The 15,503-nt window shown below is 38.7% G+C and overlaps 1 protein-coding gene across 1 annotated transcript; it reads left to right on the plus strand.

Annotated features, from left to right (window-relative positions):
- Positions 1-7,160: 7,160 nt before the first annotated feature.
- RERGL (RERG like) lies at positions 7,161-13,610 on the plus strand. The gene is made up of 5 exons (XM_065742526.1): positions 7,161-7,274; positions 7,373-7,429; positions 9,959-10,032; positions 11,917-12,059; positions 13,207-13,610. The coding sequence occupies exons 1-5, from the start codon at positions 7,223-7,225 to the stop codon at positions 13,487-13,489; spliced, it is 609 nt and encodes a 202-aa protein (XP_065598598.1). The 5' UTR covers positions 7,161-7,222; the 3' UTR covers positions 13,490-13,610.
- Positions 13,611-15,503: the final 1,893 nt, after the last annotated feature.

Below are 15,503 nucleotides of genomic sequence, written 5' to 3' on the forward strand. Positions count from 1 at the left end.
TGTATGAATAAATTCTGATTTTTTTTTTGTTTTTCACTAGTAAGTGTTGGATGCAACACAGCTTCAACTTAAGGATACTAAACACCATAGTAATAACCTGGAAGAAATTAGGTGATTAAGAACTGTTCAAATATATGTAAATCTAACAAATCCCCCAACTAAAAGGTTGAATATAAGCATACTGTAAGAACAACTTGAGCAGATATAAGCTGAAGGACAGGAAGCTTGTGTAAATGTGAGCTCAAGAACAAACTGTGGAGGCCGTGAAACTTGTTGTCAGGTGAAGATATGAAAGTAGAATAGTTGTTTTTGAAGATAAGATGGCAAAACAGATGCCTCAGCTCAACATAACTTCAGTTTGGGCTACCCCCCTTAAAAGTTGGAAATTTATAGTGAAAATGACTATTAGCTTTAATCCCATGACCATCAGAGAGGTAAAGAATTTCTTGAAATTTCTGCCCATGTCTTTAGAATGTAATGAATGCATATGTGTTATGCCTTTAAATACATGGCCATTTGTCTCTAAGATGTACCTTTGGTGAGTGATCCCCATGCAAGCAGTGCTGTAAACAAAGGGAATACCAGCTTGACTTAACTCACTGGTGTGTCAAATTTGTTGGTTTTGTTGGCTTAAAGATACTAATATAAGGTGTCACATAACTAGCAGCTGAATTTTATAACAAATAAAACACTAGCAGACATTAAAAATACAAAACCTTAAAAACCTCTTTCTCGCCTCTCATGATTCAAATTGTGAACTTACAGAGGTATAAGATTTGTCAGGGTAAAAAATAATCTTTTGTCCCTCATATTTACTGTTTAGGCATAAAGACTGTAGAACATGCCTACAAAAAATAAATGAAGGAGATGAGATTTTGAGAGGAAGAAGAATCGCAGATGATAAGGAACATGCTCAGCTGGAGTCTCCCTTTAAAAGGATGGAAGAAACTTCAGGCTTCTTTTTTTTTTTTTTTTATAGAACTGACATTAAACTTGAAGGGCCCCAGAGTGAGGGAAGGCCCTATACCTCAACACAAACATCTTATGTACTATCCAGAAAGACCTTACTATCATTCAGTATCAACATATCTCACATGTTCACTTGAGATAAGAACGTATGAGTTTGTGCTTTACTGCAGAGAAACTAAAATGATTATAAATCTGAACACTACTTTATCTCAGTGTGTATCATTTGGGAATACTCAGTGGGATTTTTCTCACCAAGTGGGCAGAACTAACATCAGCAACCACTAGCAGAAATGAGTTAAGGTGTCCCTTTCTTCTCCCAAGATTTAGAAGTGACTGGCTACCCAATCAGTTTCTAAGTTCACTCCGAGTCTGATTTTTTCTACTTCCTTGTCACTAGAAACTATGCGTCTGACATGCTGTTATCAACTGTTTCCAGGTCTACATTTCTTTCATACATTTTGGGGAAAAACACATCAGTTGCACTTCCTACCATTCTTGAATCTGGGATATTTATTTCTACATTGTTGGAAAACTAATAGAAAACACAAGTTAAATTGCTTTTTCTAATTTGCTACAACCTCTTTGCCACGTCATAAAACAACATATTTTTTCCCTCTTTTTCTTTTTTTTTCTTCTTATTTTCTTATTGTGATCAAGCCTCAACTGCTCCTAGGATGTCACTATGCAGTGTCTTTTTCTTGAATTCCAGGAAACATCATGTATGTGTCCTAAATCCTAAGTACTAGTAGAACAACAACAACAAAGTGGTAGTTTTATTATGTTTGTTGTTTCTGTTGTTGTCATTGTTTTAAAAGGAGCGTCTGAACTGGCAGAACAACAGAAATCATGAAGGTACATGATGCTCATCTTGTATGCTACTAGGCAGAGCATTGGCTAGACCTTTACTGTTAGTAGAACTGCCCTTTGAAAATTAGTAGTGATCACCCTAAGTGTTTTTTAATAAGCCTTCTGACCCTCAGGTCCAAACTCATTAGGAGGAGCATGACAGACTTTCTGTAAATTAGGTGGTGAATGAGAATTTGAATGAAGTATTTGCATGGTTGAATATGTATCCACCTACAAATTACAAATCTTAACTGCTTCCTTTTTGCTTTAGTCTATAAGCACAACCAATGGCAACTATTTTAGGTGCTCATTCTCACCATTAAGAACTAGAAATGGTTTAAAAAGTAGAGACTACCTTTTTTGATCAAAACACTTCTCAAATCAGAAATGAAAATTTAGGTCAGAAAAAAAGAATTAATGCACTCAGTCTTGTGGCAAAGATACTTGGCTGGAGTGCAAGAGTTCCTTAGAATATGTGTTTTAGCTGTTATTTCTAATAGCTTGACTTGTATAAGTAGAAAAACGTCAGTGAGTAAAAACTGCTTGAACCCTCGAAGAGAGCTGTAATACCTGAAATGTAGGATACAAATTTTAAAATCCTTCTTCTGTTCGATTCTGGATAGGAATTTGAGTACATTTTAATTAAATCTTAAACAAATACACAGAAAAATATTTCTATTCTCTGGAAGAAGTCTTACGAGCAGACCAGAATTCAACCAAAATTAGTAGCTAAAACACTTACATATAAAGAAGATATATACCATTCAAAATCCCTTGCCTCTTGTCATTAAGAGCGTAATTACTCAAGAATTAAAGATAAAATTTTTAAAGCTCCCATAGGGCAGTCCAAACCATATTAATTTTTTTGTTTTAATATTTGCATCAGTGTGAAACAGAGGTGTTTATCATGTACTCGTTCCTTAATACATTCAAAAGATAAGCTGCATACCAAAGTTTGTATAAAACAGATGTTAAAGATGTTTTATGTGGTTAATTACTTAGAGTAAGAAATGAAAATCAACTCAACAGTTTACTGTGCAGTAATGTAAGGTTGTTTTAGGACTTCCACGAGACAAAGTATACTGTTTACTCAAGAACCACTTGACTCAATTTTCAAGTATCATAAAGATACTTTTCATGCTATTAAGAAGATTTCTATTTATATGGATAATGGACAATTAATCCTATCTACTTGTAAGTTTAGATCCCTCTGATTTCATTCCCACACAAACCACAAGCTATTCTCACCAGGTTTTGTGTTGTCCCAGCTTTCTCTGAGGGCTCTCTCTCCCTCTTTGGGACTGTGTTTAACCACCTGTACACATTGCTGTGGCTGAGTATAAGTTCAATGCCACTGTAAAGAACAAACCCTGTCCTAATGACCTCATAGCTAGAGGAGTAACAAAATCTTTCATGACACCATGGAGGATGTGCACTTACAGGGCCTTCTGGAAATCTGAGAACCTGCAGTTTCTCACATCCTATATGACTTGAACATTAACAGTATTTAATCATAGATCAATTTTGTAACTTCTGTTAAAGCAAACAAAAAAAAAAACAACTACTTTTTCACAGTCAACATGACAAAATTCCAATCATTGAGCATAAGAATTTGCCTCCCCATTTTCCATTACACCACGCAAAAAGAACAGTAAGTGGGATTATACTCTAGCTGTCTTCTTCCAGTCATAAATAAATACCTTTGAGTATCTCACTGAGGAATATATTTATGTTCACAGATGATAAAAACATTGCATTTAGATGAAAAGCCTTTTCTAGTTTTGTTAATTTTGTTGTGGTTTCAGAATTCTAATTGGATAGTTCATGTGCTGTGGTAAATGTCAGCATAGCTGATGTAAAATTTACAATACACTGCCTAAAGATTTGGTGAAAAATAGGCTTTAAGAGGCAGATCTTGTCTGGAAAACTTTACTCCTTAAGCCAGAAAGAGACTAATTCTTATTCTTCAAGGATGAAAACCTCATCAAGCATTAGGAATCCTGTGCCATATGGCACAAACAGCTGGCACCTGCTTCACCCAGTGGTTTCCAACTGTGCTTTTTGGATCAAAACATTGTGGCTGTACACAGAATGCAGATAGTCTCGTACTCCCAATTCCACCTTATTTGCAGCAGTTAAACTGCATGAAAAAAGCTAAAAAGTAAAGTATGTGGTTTTTCTTATGTTCATTTTCCCCACAAGCAGTCTTGACTCACAAGTCTGACACCAAGCAGTACAAATACTCCTCTACGGAACAGAGAGTGGAATGAGAAGTGACTTCACCCAGCCAGTGATCAGCAGCTTTGTGAAAACTTCCAGTGTAATTCAAAAATCAATCCTCCACTACTGCTCTAAAGCAGAAGTCGCTTGCTTGGTTAATTTTTTCTATAAAATATATTCTTCATAGAAAAGCTTTACAAGTGCAAACAAAGGTCATCCAGTAAGAAGCGCAGAACTGACCCATTTGTGACCACCAGATCTGACAACATGTAAACTTCTGCTCAGTAGGAGCATGAACTAATCCTTTTTGTTTCACCTCTACACCTGTACAGACATTTAAGGCCAGGGAAATGAAAGCACAATCATTTCAGTACAGAGGAGGAGCCAGCACACACTTGGTACTGGAAGGAACAAAACCACACAGTTGTACAAGTTTCAGGGCAGGTCAGTCACAACAGACCCCACTGCATATTAAGGAAAGGGGATGACTTCTTTTTAAGTGGCACTGATTTCATCCAAACAGCTCTAGTGAGGAAGATGAAAGGATAGCATGCACAGATAGAAAAAGCAAGCAGCTTTTTGAGAGGCATTTTAGACAGGTGTTCCTACTGCATTTTCCATAATATTCAGCTACAACCACAAGCTTTTATGTTAAATGCTAGAGAAAGGCAAATAATTCATAAAGAACATGTGTTTACTTTGTATCACTTCTTCTAACAGATGATACTTTCCTTCAAACATGCTATTATTCAGTGTTTCAATAATCTGAGCAACAAATGTGTTAATTTCATATTGAAATGTCAAAAATGATGTTGTTTAGACAGGGATTGGTCTACTTACTCATGGATGAGTAACTGCTGCATTTCAGTTTGATGTGGGTGTACAACAAATTATCTCATTCCTCTCAAGATTTTTTTTTTACTATTACTACTAACAGAAATAAAAGTTCTAGTCAGAGTATTCTTCAATACAGACACTATGACTTTAGTTATTACAGCCAACACCTACATGTGTGAAACTGTTAATGTAGTTGAGACCAAGTAATGGAAAGAGGAGAGCTGAGTTATATTTTCCACTTTGACAAGGGTATAATTTAAGTTTGAGCAATTTGCATCCTGAGTGAAACTGAATTTGAACAAGCTGCTGTTCTCTTAATAGAGGTGGCTGAGCTTTGAAGCCTCTCACATTCTCATTTCACTTGCCCTCACTTGATTGCAGCAGTGTCTGAAATAGGCTTGAGTCTTCCCTTCAGTTACAGGGAAATCTTCACTCTACTCCAATTCTGACATTGAATTTATTGAGGTGAGAAATAGTGTTAGAACTTCCCAGATCACATTTACAGCTCACCTGCACAAAGAGCTGCCCTGGTTCACCATGACACAGAGGCAAGAATGAGCAACAGGATCATAATAACCCAACTTTTCTATGACAAAGAGCAGAGTAAAAACATCTGGAAGGAGAAAATGACAATCAGAAGAAGGTATTGCCAGCACACTCCTTCTTCAGAGGAAATCTCTGTTCTCCTGTACTGTGAACCATTTACAGAGGTTAAAACTGCATTAATCAAGTTTTGCATGGCACAGAGGCTATTTGCACATCTTTCAGCAGAAACTCAAGTACACTTGCCAGTTGTGAGGAAGCCAGGCTCACACGTCACACCTTTACCCAAATGGAACAGCAGAACCATCCCTTTAAGTTCTAAAGTCACAGCCTTAATTGTGTGCTCAGACTTTTCTGTTGCAGAAGTTTCAGTGTGTACAAAATGATAAAATACTCAGTTGTGTTGTTACACCATTGGTAGCTCCAGCCTGGTTATCTCAGTATCTATTTCAAATACTAGTGTTACAATAGCCATAGAAGGTCAGACCGAAGTTCTTTTTAGACATCTGTCTTGTCAGTGAACAGTAGCAGGAAACTATCAAAACAAACAAACCAACCAAAAAAATCTACCCACAGAAATGGGTAGAATATCCCCTGAATAAAATTCCAGACATTAGCAACTTGTAAATCAGGGACTAAGGAGCCAAGTTGTGTATATTTAAGAATAAAACACATACAGATATAGAATTTTCTCTACTAAGCATTATCTTGAAGTGTCGAGAAGGCATGCTCTAATTCCTTCTCTGCCTCAATTTTTTTAAGGCCATGGAAATCCATTGTGTCCATGATACCTGCCAGCAAGTATGCTGAAACTGTACTTATGAAGCATTTATACAGAGCAGAAGTTTCAACAGAATAGGAAAAAAAAAAAGAACAAAAAAACAAACAAATGTATTCAATTTATATAAACTGAATAAAATAAATTGGAACAGGGTAGGTATGTAAGTAACTTGGGTTCTAGAAAGATCTCCTATTTACCAGCGGGCTAACTAAAGCTATTCTCAAGTGCACATTCAGAGTTAAACAGCCTTTAGAGAGCACTTGTGGAGCTGAACAAAACTGGAAGTACTGTGAAAGTGGGTTTGGCCCTTTGGTGCTCGCTTCACTTCTGTCAGATTGCCCTGAAGCAGAAGAGTGCTGTAAGCCTTACCCAAGCCCCATTCAGCACAGAACTTTAAGCTCTTCACCAGACCGATTCAAGGAGTAAAAGCCCTCATACATACAAAAAACACATCTGCCTAACTGTGGGCAGGACTAAAGGTTTAGTGGGTGACAAGAGCTTGGAAACCTTTTGATGATGAACACTAGAGAAGTGAAAAGCAGTTATTCTCAGCAAGTTGCCTCAGAAGCATTTAAAGGGTCATGGGGAGGAAGCAGGGGGTGGGGAATCTCTTCGTCTTCTTCGCATCCCTGGCACAGAAGGATGAAGACCTGAAAACAAAGCTAAAACACTCTCAGATGCGGAGCTGGAGCATGCCTTTTCCTCCGTGCTTTGTTTAGTTTCATTTCTCAAGCTCCAAGCTGTTTAACGCTCAGCGGGGGCTGGCAAAGCAGGAGGGGCCGAGGAGCAGACATTTGCGGGACGCACCAGGAGGCGGGAGGAGCTGCCTGGAGAAAGTTTGTGCGGACTTACGGGGATGGAGGGGACGCTGGGGGAGGACCGCCTGTCGGAGAAGCGGCGATGCTCAGCCCCTCCTCCCGCCCCCAGCCCTGGGGAGCCGTAAGTAGCGGCCGACCGGGCGGCGTCGCCGGAGGGGCTGCGGTTTATAAAGACACAGAGACGACGGGGGACAGCGCTGGGAGCGGTATGAGCGAGGTGAAACTGGCCGTGCTGGGCGGCAGCGGGGCCGGCAAGTCGGGTAAGGGGGAGGAGTGGAGTTGGGGGGTAGGTAGGCTCGGGCTGCCAGACGCTGGCGGGGCTCCGCTCACCTGCTGCTTGCTTGCTTCCTTCCTGCAGCGCTGGTGGTGCGGTTCCTGACCCGTCGCTTCATAGGGGAGTACGCGTCCAACGCCGGTGAGCAGCACCGGGCTGCGGGAACGGGAAAGCGGGCTGCCCTCGGGGCGCGGATCCAACAGGGCGGCGGAACGGTGCCTGACGTAGCGGAGTGTGGGGGGAGGGGAAGAGAGAGAAAACGTAGCTGCAGACAACTTTTCGGAAGTATTGAAGTTTTAGCTTATTTATCAGCGAGGGCTGGCGGCCATACGTCGACTCTGAAGGCCAGGGAAGGCGAAACGAGTATCTGCGCGGGGATCGCCTCCAACTTCTGTGTGGTGACATGCTCGTCTCGAGGCGGCTGCGAAGGGCTTGCGAGAGAGAGATAACCGGGCTGTGTGCGAGCTCGGGTAGATTATAGTAAGCTCCATCAGAGAGGAGATAGCAAAGAAATAGATTTAAAAAAAAAAATCACAACACTGTAGTATTAATATCTCTTTACCCGCTCTAGAGAGGTGAAACACTGTTTATCAGGCACTGCTGGTTAATCAAAGCGTGATGCAAAGTCCCTGGCTTCTGCAGGATTGCACTGCTTTGATAACTTAGTGACAAGTCTTGCCACGCTGAGGGTAGAAGTTCCCATTCATATCAGAATAAACACACTTAAGACACTCCTAAGATCTTGGAAGATGGCAAAACTGGATTTGAACTTTCATAGCTTGGGTAGAAGCAGTAGAAGTATTTAACAGATGTTCAAACACCATGGGAAGTGTGCTAATCCAGCTGTATGGCATGAGAAGGCCCAGAGTTTAACAAGTCAAGTGGATTATGATCTACCTTGTTCTCTCTGTTAGTTTTTTTTTTTTCCCAAAAGACTTGTTTTAAACAAGAACAAGAGTAGCAGACTACAACCCACAAAGAAAGTTAAAGTAACACTAAGAAGCTGAATGTCAGTTATGTCTAAAATAACTCAGTCTGAAAACAGGGTTATAGCTGTACAAAAGTGTTCCACCAGTATAGTGATTTATACAGACATAAGGAGCTGTTATTGACCCAGATGATTCATTTAAGCCTAAGGCTTTACACTGCAGATATGAACTGTTTTCCACGTGTGTTCTAAATCATCTACATCTCTGAATGAGTTTCCATGTCCTGGGCTTCTGAGCTCAGGAAAGAGGTGTGAACACCTCTAAAACATTTTGTATTTATGAACAAATGTTGGAAGATAACGTCCCCTCAGTTTCTAAGGGGGTGGGGCAAAAGGAGATAAAATATGAAGAAAATGGATAATAGAATAGACAGCACTGCAGAACTGAATAGTAGTGGGTCTAAGTAATAACAAAAGTTTAATTATGGAAATCAAAAAGAAGCCATAGTTCTGATTCCTGTGATGTTTGGGGATCATAGGTCATCATCAGTTGAGCTTTTAAGAGCACAAGAAGAACTCTTGACATAAGCATACTGCTGAACTGAAGATGCTTTGTTCCAGAAATCATAGCCCTTAACCATACCTCCCTTATTTGCATTTTGAAGTGTTATTTTCAGTAGTGCCCACACTGGCTCTTGTCTTTATACCTCAGTAGCAGTAAGGAATTACACTGTAGAAGACTTGTTGATGACCAGTGTTACAAACACAATCTGTTTATATTGTTGCAGAATACACTAATGCTTAAAACAGTGGTGAACATCTGACTGAAACAAGGTACTCAGAGCTGCAGTGCTAACAGTCTTAAATCAGAGAGCTGACCCTGTAGGAACGTTTTAGGATTTAAGCTAAGGGCATTATCTTGTAAATACTGATCTAATACTACCTAATTTAGGAACTACAGAAGTGCCAAGTTTCTTGGTAAATTAACAGTATTTGTGAATGAGCTAGCTTACTATTTTTATAACCCTGAACCTTGAAAAGAGGGAGAGTAATTGTAAGGTGATAGAAAGCATAGCAGTAACTGCATAGTAGCAAAGTCCTAGGCTGCAGCAGCTGAGGATATGCTCAAATATGGCAGCTGTGGATAGAGAAACAAAGGAAAGAATCTGCTTACCACTAGGAGACCTCAGACAGGTAAGGATCTCCATAAGATACCCTTGCCTCCACTGCCAATGCTTAAATGAGATCTGGGAAGGGGTGGAGCCAGGATTCACCCCTTTCAGTCCCTCAGGTGCATTGCATGCACCTGAGCTTCCCTGAGTTAGCCCTGATTTCCTACCAGGTGCTCAATCAGTATTTCAAGCAGTGTCTTAGTATTCCACTACAGTAATCATCAACATTTGGGTATTTCTGAACACTGTGTTACTTATTTGCCTTCATTTGGGAAGAAGAAATCTAGGGTCTAAAAGTATTCATCACCCCATTGCTTTCCTTGGAATGTTACAGTGAAATATAGTGTTGGTTGGCCTATAGGAATGGGCAGCTCAGGTGGTGCAAAATGAAATGGGACTGTTTCCAGATAAAAAAAAAAAAACAAACAGCAAAACAGCAGAGAGAATATACAATAACAAAGGAACAAAAATCTCTTCAGTATTATCTTCCCTGCATCACGTTTTCTTCATCACTATTCCCAGTCACTCTAACACTAGTTCTTATTGAATACCACGTATTTTTTGTTTTAGAATGCATCTACACTAAACACTTATGTCTGGATGGGAGGCAGATACACTTGGAAATTTATGACCCTTGTTCACAGGTAAGAGTTATAGGGGACAAAATAACTTCCTCGTTCTACCTGTATGAGGTTAAAAAGGGTTGCAAGCATTCTTCATGTACTGAGAATTTATTCAAGACAGAAACTACATTTGCTTTGGTTCAGAAAGTGTGTACCTTCTCTTTTCATGGAAGAAACCCTTCAATCCTTTAATTTTTCTGTAAATATTTTTGTATCTTGCAATGTTTACCAAGAATCTTTCACACTTGCATATTGCATAGTCGAATGCGGCAAGCAATTATAGGAGAATTAAAAAAAATGCTGAAATTCCCTACATAGATGGATTATTTATTTATTTATTTATTAATAATGCAAACGGTATATTAAATCTTGTGGCATGTGAATAACCTTTAAGAACATACTTGAAACAGTGGCAGTTATAGCTTGCTAGGTCAAAGCAGAGTAGACTGCTTGATGGGTAGAGAGTTTGGTTGTTTCGCCTTGGGCTCCTTTTTGCTTTCAGGGCGACCAAAGATCAAATGTGTTGAGGGCAAGTCATCTGGCTGGCCCTCTTCTACCTCTTGTTCCAGTTCTCCCTTAGTAGCAAGGCCTAACACTCATTGTTCACTGCCTTCTGAGTCATTCTTTTTCAATTTCTTAACATTTGTAGAGAAGGTAGGTAGGTAGCAAGCAGGAGTGGACGTAGTGGTAATGCCTTTTTATCAATATGAACTGTTGATACTATGATAGGATGGCCTATGAAATTCCTATATGCTCTGGGAAATGGGGAAGAAAAACAGAGGAGGCCAAGCTGGGGAATTAAAATTCATATTTGTTTCCACTTCCTGAAATCTTGCTGTTCTCTGAGACGTCTATCAGGTAGCTAAATCTCTGCTCTGCAGAGTTCTACATCCCTTCATCTGGCAAACAGCCATCACAAACAAGTCACCTTTCCTGCCCCTGAACCTGTTGCACTGCCAGCATTCACTTACCACCCATCATATAGAGTAAGTTTCATTTATGATGCCGCCTTGGTGCTGAGCTAATCAAGGCAACCAGGGAGGTCTACTGGTGAAGGTTATGTCATGCAAAGAGCAAAATATTGAGCTTAAGCAGTCCTTAAGTTACTGTCCAGTGTGTTTTCCAGAAAGCATGTGGTCCAGTCTAGGCTAGTGAACTGCCACTGTTGATGGGTAGAACCATCTTATGTCCTGTGGTCCTTGTTGACAGTAGACACCTACAGTGGGAAGCGAATTTACGTATATTTGAAATTGCCTTCCTGAGGTTAGTGGGATAGTGTGCAGTTGCTGCTTTCTAGAAATTATGACAGTGACACTTCCTTGGGGTGAAGCAACCCGAGTATTATCAGTATCAGTTGAGTGACTTCTGTCACTGGTGGAATTTAAGTCAATGCCAGGAAAAAAGGCCCTGTGGAAATCTGTCCTGTGAGTAGATACTGCTTCAGATTTGAACAATACAAAGATAAAAGAAGATAAAATCCTTTGTTACAAGTCATTTTAACAAATTAAGTTCACTGTGGTCAGACAACTAGGAGCATATGAAACAGTGCCATAACCACAAAACACTGATGTCCCACATTTAGTTCTCCTGTAATTGCAGAGTATTCAACATATGTCTGATGAAAACTGTGGCTGTACTGATAATACAATTTCACTGCTTAAACAAAGCATAGGTGTTTCATAATGAATTCTTCAGTACTCCAAAATGCAATCCATAGTGATGATTATTTATAGATTTTTTTTTTAAGCAGGACTCACTTGAACTCAATGGAAGCATTCATACCTATTCATATATTTTGCAATGAAAGATACAATATTCTCACATTCACATAGACAAAGAAAATACAAAAGAGTGACAACAGTAATGTATTCTTTGTGTGTGAATTTGAACTTCTTTCACCTGTAGCAGGGGAAGCTCTCCCTCACAGATGAGCTCCACTGGGCTGATGGGTTCATCATTGTTTATGACATCAGTGACAGAGCATCATTTGCATTTGCAAAAGCATTGCTATACAGGATCCAAGAGTCTCACACAGGAGCTTGTAAAAAGTAAGTAGTGTTATTTTTGTTTCTCTCAGCAAAGCATACAAAAAAACCTGAAAACATTTCTGTAAGCTCTAGGAATCCAAGTAACAATTAAAATCCAGCAGCATCCTCCCAGCATAACACCAATACCAGCAATACAATACATGAAGGTAAACTGCATTACAAATTACAGCCTGTTTCACTCTGTCCAGAGCTAAGAAAACAATGGTCTTCATTCTCTTTTCTTACAGTAGATGTTTTAAATAGTCACCATAAATTTGTCTCCTGTGACTTCGATGAGAAAAAACCTGGCATAGTTATCATGTAATTTTGCTCCTCCACTACTGTTCCCATATTAACGTTGAGGATGCATCTATATGGGATTCAAAGAAAACGTTTCACACAGTAAATGAATTTAACACTGTGAACTTTTCCTGAGCTGCATTTAGCTGTGGCCCCAACATCACTTGTATATATGTGACTATATGATAAGAAAGTGCTTAGAATGAAAGAATGAAGGACTGTATACATGCGGTGTTGTGTGTTTCTGTATTAGTTCACTGAGGTACTTTCTAAAACAATTAAATTAAACCCTTTTATTACAAGAAATAGAGTAAAAGCTAACATTTTTCTGTTGTTTTGCTGCTGAGCTTCCTTAAAGTTTCTCTGGAAGTAGTAATTTTAACAAAAACTTTAGGATTCCTGTGTCTTCTTTTGTGTTACACCATTCACACTGATGTTAGGTGCATCTCTTTGACTCTATTATGTTACCTAGAGATGAAAATATTCACCTTGCTTATTCATGAAATGTGGGAGCTGACCATATCCTTATCAGCATAGAGTATGAAAATTAGAGTGAATGAAAAGTACGTGAAATTAAACAGAGGAGCTACAATGAAAACTTGCTCATCGATGTCATAAGAATACTTCGCATGGAAAATCCTTTGATGTTTGACTATGGTCAATAGAAAGTCATAACACTGCTTGGTAAAGTTAGGAAGGTGGATTTTTTTGGGGTACATTATTGGGTGTTTTTTTTTTGTTTTGTTTGTTTGTTTACAATGCCTCTTCCTCTTAACATTTATACATTGTATACAGGCTACATATAGCACAGAATATTACTCAGTGTTTTAACATATCTTCTCTCCAATTAAAATTTTCTTGATTTTAGAATGATTGAATCAACAGTGTTTTTGGTTGGTAACAAACAGGATTTATGTCACATGAGAGAAGTTGGCTGGGATGAAGGACAAAAGCTGGCAATGGATAACAAGTGCCAGTTCTGTGAATTGTCTGCTGCAGAACATTATCAGGAAGTTGTGGCAATGTTCACAAAAGTTCTGAGGAGTATCACCTCAAATCTCAAGGCAAAGGAAAAGAGAAGACCAAGCGGATCAAAATCAATGGCCAAGTTAATCAACAATGTGTTTGGAAAGAGAAGGAAATCTGTGTAAAAGATGGGTAGCCCTGAAGTAAGAATGAGCTGAAGTAGTGAAGCACAAGGAGCGCTTGGGATTCAATCAACTTCCTCTGAAGGTCAATGTCTGATGGAGTAAGGCAGTATATACCAAAGGTGGGAGAAGACAGGGCCTAGACATAAGAGATCTGACTTCTATCTCTAGTTCTACACCAGATTTATTGCGCTAGGACTATGTCACTTATTCTCTAAGCTGCTTCTTTCAATCATTATCTCCTAAGTTCTTCATAGAAGGAGAGTTTTATTTTATATTTACTCAACACCAACATGGTCATGGGTGGAGCTTCTAGGTGCAGCTGAGAATAAGCTGTTATTTACAATAAACTCAGTCTTGCTGACCAAACTCTTTATAGAGAACTCTTTTACTAAAGAAAATACACTTACTGAACAGTTCAGAACCTCTAATGGTTTAAAGGTGTTTGAAACCTTTAATATTCATAAGAATTAACATTCATAAGAATTAAATGCTTAGACACCAAATCTACATAAGACATCTATCATCAAAGCTGCCTTGTGGAGACATCAGAAGTAGGGAACCATATAAACAGTGCAGTATTCTCTCCAGTTTCAGTATCTTTTTAGTTTTGATTGATAAAAGAAAGTAGAGAGTGCTGAGGAGGTTAGGAACTGAAAAATGGTAGTGGGTGAGCACTGGACACTTTCAGTGAGATCTCTGTTCAGTGAAATTGTTTTAAGTCCAGGACCAGTGTAATGTATTAGGCTGATCACTTTACCAGAGCAGTTTTCCTGAGTTGTAACGCTGCTTCTTCAAAAGGTGGATGTGTCTGTTGAAGTACTTGAAGTCTGCCTGCTGGTAGATGCTGTGCTCCTGAACTGCACAGTGTTTTTCCTAAGGACAAGTGTTTTTACAACTGAGCCATTGCTATGGTATTGAAATCTTGCTTGAGAGAGCACTAAAGAATATGTTAGCTATGCTTTGAAATGTGGATATTAAACACCAGATGGGACTAAATATGCTGTCAGTTGACATTCAGAACTCTTACTGTAGACTTACCTAAATAAGGGCTTACCCCTGCATGTTTGGAAGTGCTTTGCTCATACAGAAATTATAAAGGGAAGTGATTTGAAAGTGAACTACTGCCTCCTGCCCATTCCCGAGGACAGCTGGAATTCAGTCTTAGTGACAGACATGCTACACTGAAGCTTGCCTCTGTTTGGGAACGTTATCTTCATTTTAAACTATTAACATGACTTTATAGGTCAGGATAGAATACTGATTTTAGAATGCCCACTGCCATAAGATGAAATATAAAAAGCCATACAATCTTAACATTACTGTAAATAAAACTAAAGCATGTTTTAGTAAGTATTGAACAGAAAGCCTTTGCTTTTTTAAAAAGAAAAGATATATTTCTTATTTATGTATTTTATTTTAAAACTACAAATATTGGAATATAGTTCTCAATCACAGTGCTACTTTATTTTTATTCAGAGGCTGCTCTACCATATCAGGAATAGTGTATTTAAAATTGCATTGTCATTATCTATGAAATTGAACTTGAAGACTATTCATGTACACTTCCCAGCATTTCAGCACACAGAATTCCAGAATGACTGCTAGACTATCAATCTGCCAGGGCAGCTGTATGTTGCCAGCTCTACTGTTGTCTGATTCTAACCATCTTACTGTATCTACTATTATGGCATTAAATAAACTGAAAATAAGGTGGATGCATTCATTCTTTTCTTTTCCATTACTTTGTTATAAAGCTATACAGCCATCTTTTTATTTTTCTTTTAATAATTACTTTTTTAGTACTGTGAAGTACCACATAGATCTGGAATTTGAATTATAGAGGTGAATTTGGAAACCAGACATTTGCTCAGAAGAGCTTCTAGCTGCAGTTCCTGTACACAGTGAAGAAACCTTCATCTACCTTTATACAGTGAATGGTAGAGAACTTTAAATGTATATATATATATTTATCCTTTTAAAAATACTCAAGGCAACCACAAATAAGTTAATTGGC

This window comes from Cyrtonyx montezumae, unplaced genomic scaffold, assembly GCF_038088225.1.
Source record: "Cyrtonyx montezumae isolate F1298 unplaced genomic scaffold, pur_monq_1.0 scaffold_3, whole genome shotgun sequence".
Lineage (NCBI taxonomy): Eukaryota > Metazoa > Chordata > Aves > Galliformes > Odontophoridae > Cyrtonyx > Cyrtonyx montezumae.

What these genes read in the sequence shown, in the direction of transcription:
- RERGL (XM_065742526.1), top strand. Translation starts at nt 7,223, where the DNA reads ATGAGCGAGGTGAAACTGGCCGTGCTGGGCGGCAGCGGGGCCGGCAAG. An exon ending in CAGCGGGGCCGGCAAGTCGG is followed by an intron (nt 7,275 to 7,372) that starts GTAAGGGGGAGG and finishes TCCTTCCTGCAG; the next exon opens with CGCTGGTGGTGCGGTTCCTG. An exon ending in GGAGTACGCGTCCAACGCCG is followed by an intron (nt 7,430 to 9,958) that starts GTGAGCAGCACC and finishes TTTTTGTTTTAG; the next exon opens with AATGCATCTACACTAAACAC.